Genomic DNA, 1828 nt, shown 5'->3' with positions numbered 1-1828 from the left:
TATTATTATTATTATTATTATTATTATTATTATTATTATTATTATTATTATTATTATTATTATTATTATTATTATTATTATTATTATTATTATTATTATTATTATTATTATTATTATTATTATTATTATTTTTTTATTTTTATTTTTTTATTTTTTTATTTTTTTTTTGCAGAAAGGTTTGGATCATTTATCATTAATCATGAACAATAATATTACAGACCCGCTACCATCTACAAGGGAACCAATATGGCTACCTTAGACAAAGAACCACAAAGAAAACAACAAGAAAGTAATAGAATCCTCAAGACTAAGACATTCCATGCCGAGTTAAAACAAGATATTGTGCTCTCCTAGCAATGACAGTTGGGGGAGTATGAATTCCTTTGAAAATTCTCCTGTTGCGCTCATTCCAGATCAAGTAAATGACACACAGCAGAAGACACCTACGTTGTTTTTTAACAAAGCTGCTGCCCCGATTATGAAGCTTGTACCATCTGAGAATCTGGCGAAGACACAGCTGGTTCGTGATATGCAGCCAGGAGGAAACATGACGCCAAATAGTAGCAGAAAAAGGGCACTGAAAAAAAGGTGATTAGCAGACTCAGATTGGCTCTCACACAGCACACACCGATTAACTATCACCATCCCTCTGCTACACAGGTTATCAATAGTAGGCAGTTTATTCTGCATAGTAAGGAGGCCAATGAAAGAGTGCTTAGGAAAATTAAAGGTATCATTCAGAGTCTTATGCATAGAAATCCCTGGGCTTTTAGGCCTCAGGCTATCATAGATCAAGGACTTGTAGCCAGGGGAACCCAGCAAGCTTCTAGCCTGCTGAACACCACCAGTGAGCATAACTAGGCAATCCCTGCAAGCAAGAACATTACTCCAAAACCAAGAGTGAGCAGCAGTGAGATGACTGTCCCATAGGGTAGCACCCTTGAGAATGTAGGCATTAACCCACTGTACCCATATGTTAGGAGCATTTGTCTCAAGTTTATAGAGCCATCCCATCATCTGAGTTTTATTCCAGCTTAAAATTTCCTTTATATCCACTCCACCTTCACGTCTAGGTCTACATAAGCTAGCCCAACTTTTAAAAACCCATCTTCTAGCTCCATCATCAGTGCCCCAAAGGAAGTCTTTACAAATTTTATGAATTTTCTTGGCAATCCCCTTTGGAAGTAGGATACTTGCACCCCAGAAGTTCTGAATGCCAAAAATAACTGAGTTAATGAGGGCAATCTTACCAGCATAACTCAGGCACTTGTTAGCCCAGTGAGAAATTTTACTTCTGATCTTGTCCATCATGGGAATGAACATACTCTGAGTCAGCCGTGCTCCAAACAAAGGGATACCTAAGTATCTAACAGGGAGGTCCCCTTCAACATAGCCTGTAGTTTGCAAAATGAGCTGCTTCAGAGTTGGGTTGACCCCTCCAAAATAAAGGTTATACTTCATGGGATTCACTCTTAACCCAGAAAACCCAGCAAAAAGAGATAAGCACTTGTCAACAGCCTGAATAGAGGGCAAGTCCCCTCTAGTGAAGACCAAGAGATCCATCAGCAAAAATAAGGTGTGTGAGTTTGACTTTAACACACTTAGGATGCTAGGAAAAGCCAGGGTGAGAAGGGAGTTGTCTAAGCAATCTGGAGAGCACTTCCATACACAAAGTGAAAAGATAAGGAGAAAGAGGATCTCCTTGCCTAAGACCTCTTCGACCAGGGAAGAAACCTTCAGTATAACCATTCACGCTTATAGAAAAATGAGAGGAGGTGACACAAGCAAGCACCCATCTGGAAAATTTTTCAGGGAAACCAAACATATG

At 38.7% G+C, this 1828-nt stretch overlaps 1 protein-coding gene across 1 annotated transcript; it reads right to left on the bottom strand.

The window, feature by feature from the left end:
* Nucleotides 1–414: 414 nt before the first annotated feature.
* LOC141649602 (uncharacterized) lies at nt 415–1563 on the bottom strand. The gene has a single exon (XM_074458288.1). It carries the CDS (start codon nt 1561–1563, stop codon nt 415–417), a length of 1149 nt encoding a protein of 382 aa, XP_074314389.1.
* Between the last annotated feature and the right edge of the window lie 265 nt (nt 1564–1828).

The sequence above is a fragment of the Silene latifolia genome, chromosome 3 (assembly GCF_048544455.1).
Source record: "Silene latifolia isolate original U9 population chromosome 3, ASM4854445v1, whole genome shotgun sequence".
Lineage (NCBI taxonomy): Eukaryota > Viridiplantae > Streptophyta > Magnoliopsida > Caryophyllales > Caryophyllaceae > Silene > Silene latifolia.
Note: the sequence above shows the minus strand (reverse complement) of the source record. Positions and strands in the feature narration are given on the sequence as shown.

What these genes read in the sequence shown, in the direction of transcription:
- LOC141649602 (XM_074458288.1), bottom strand. Translation starts at nt 1,563, where the DNA reads ATGGATCTCTTGGTCTTCACTAGAGGGGACTTGCCCTCTATTCAGGCT.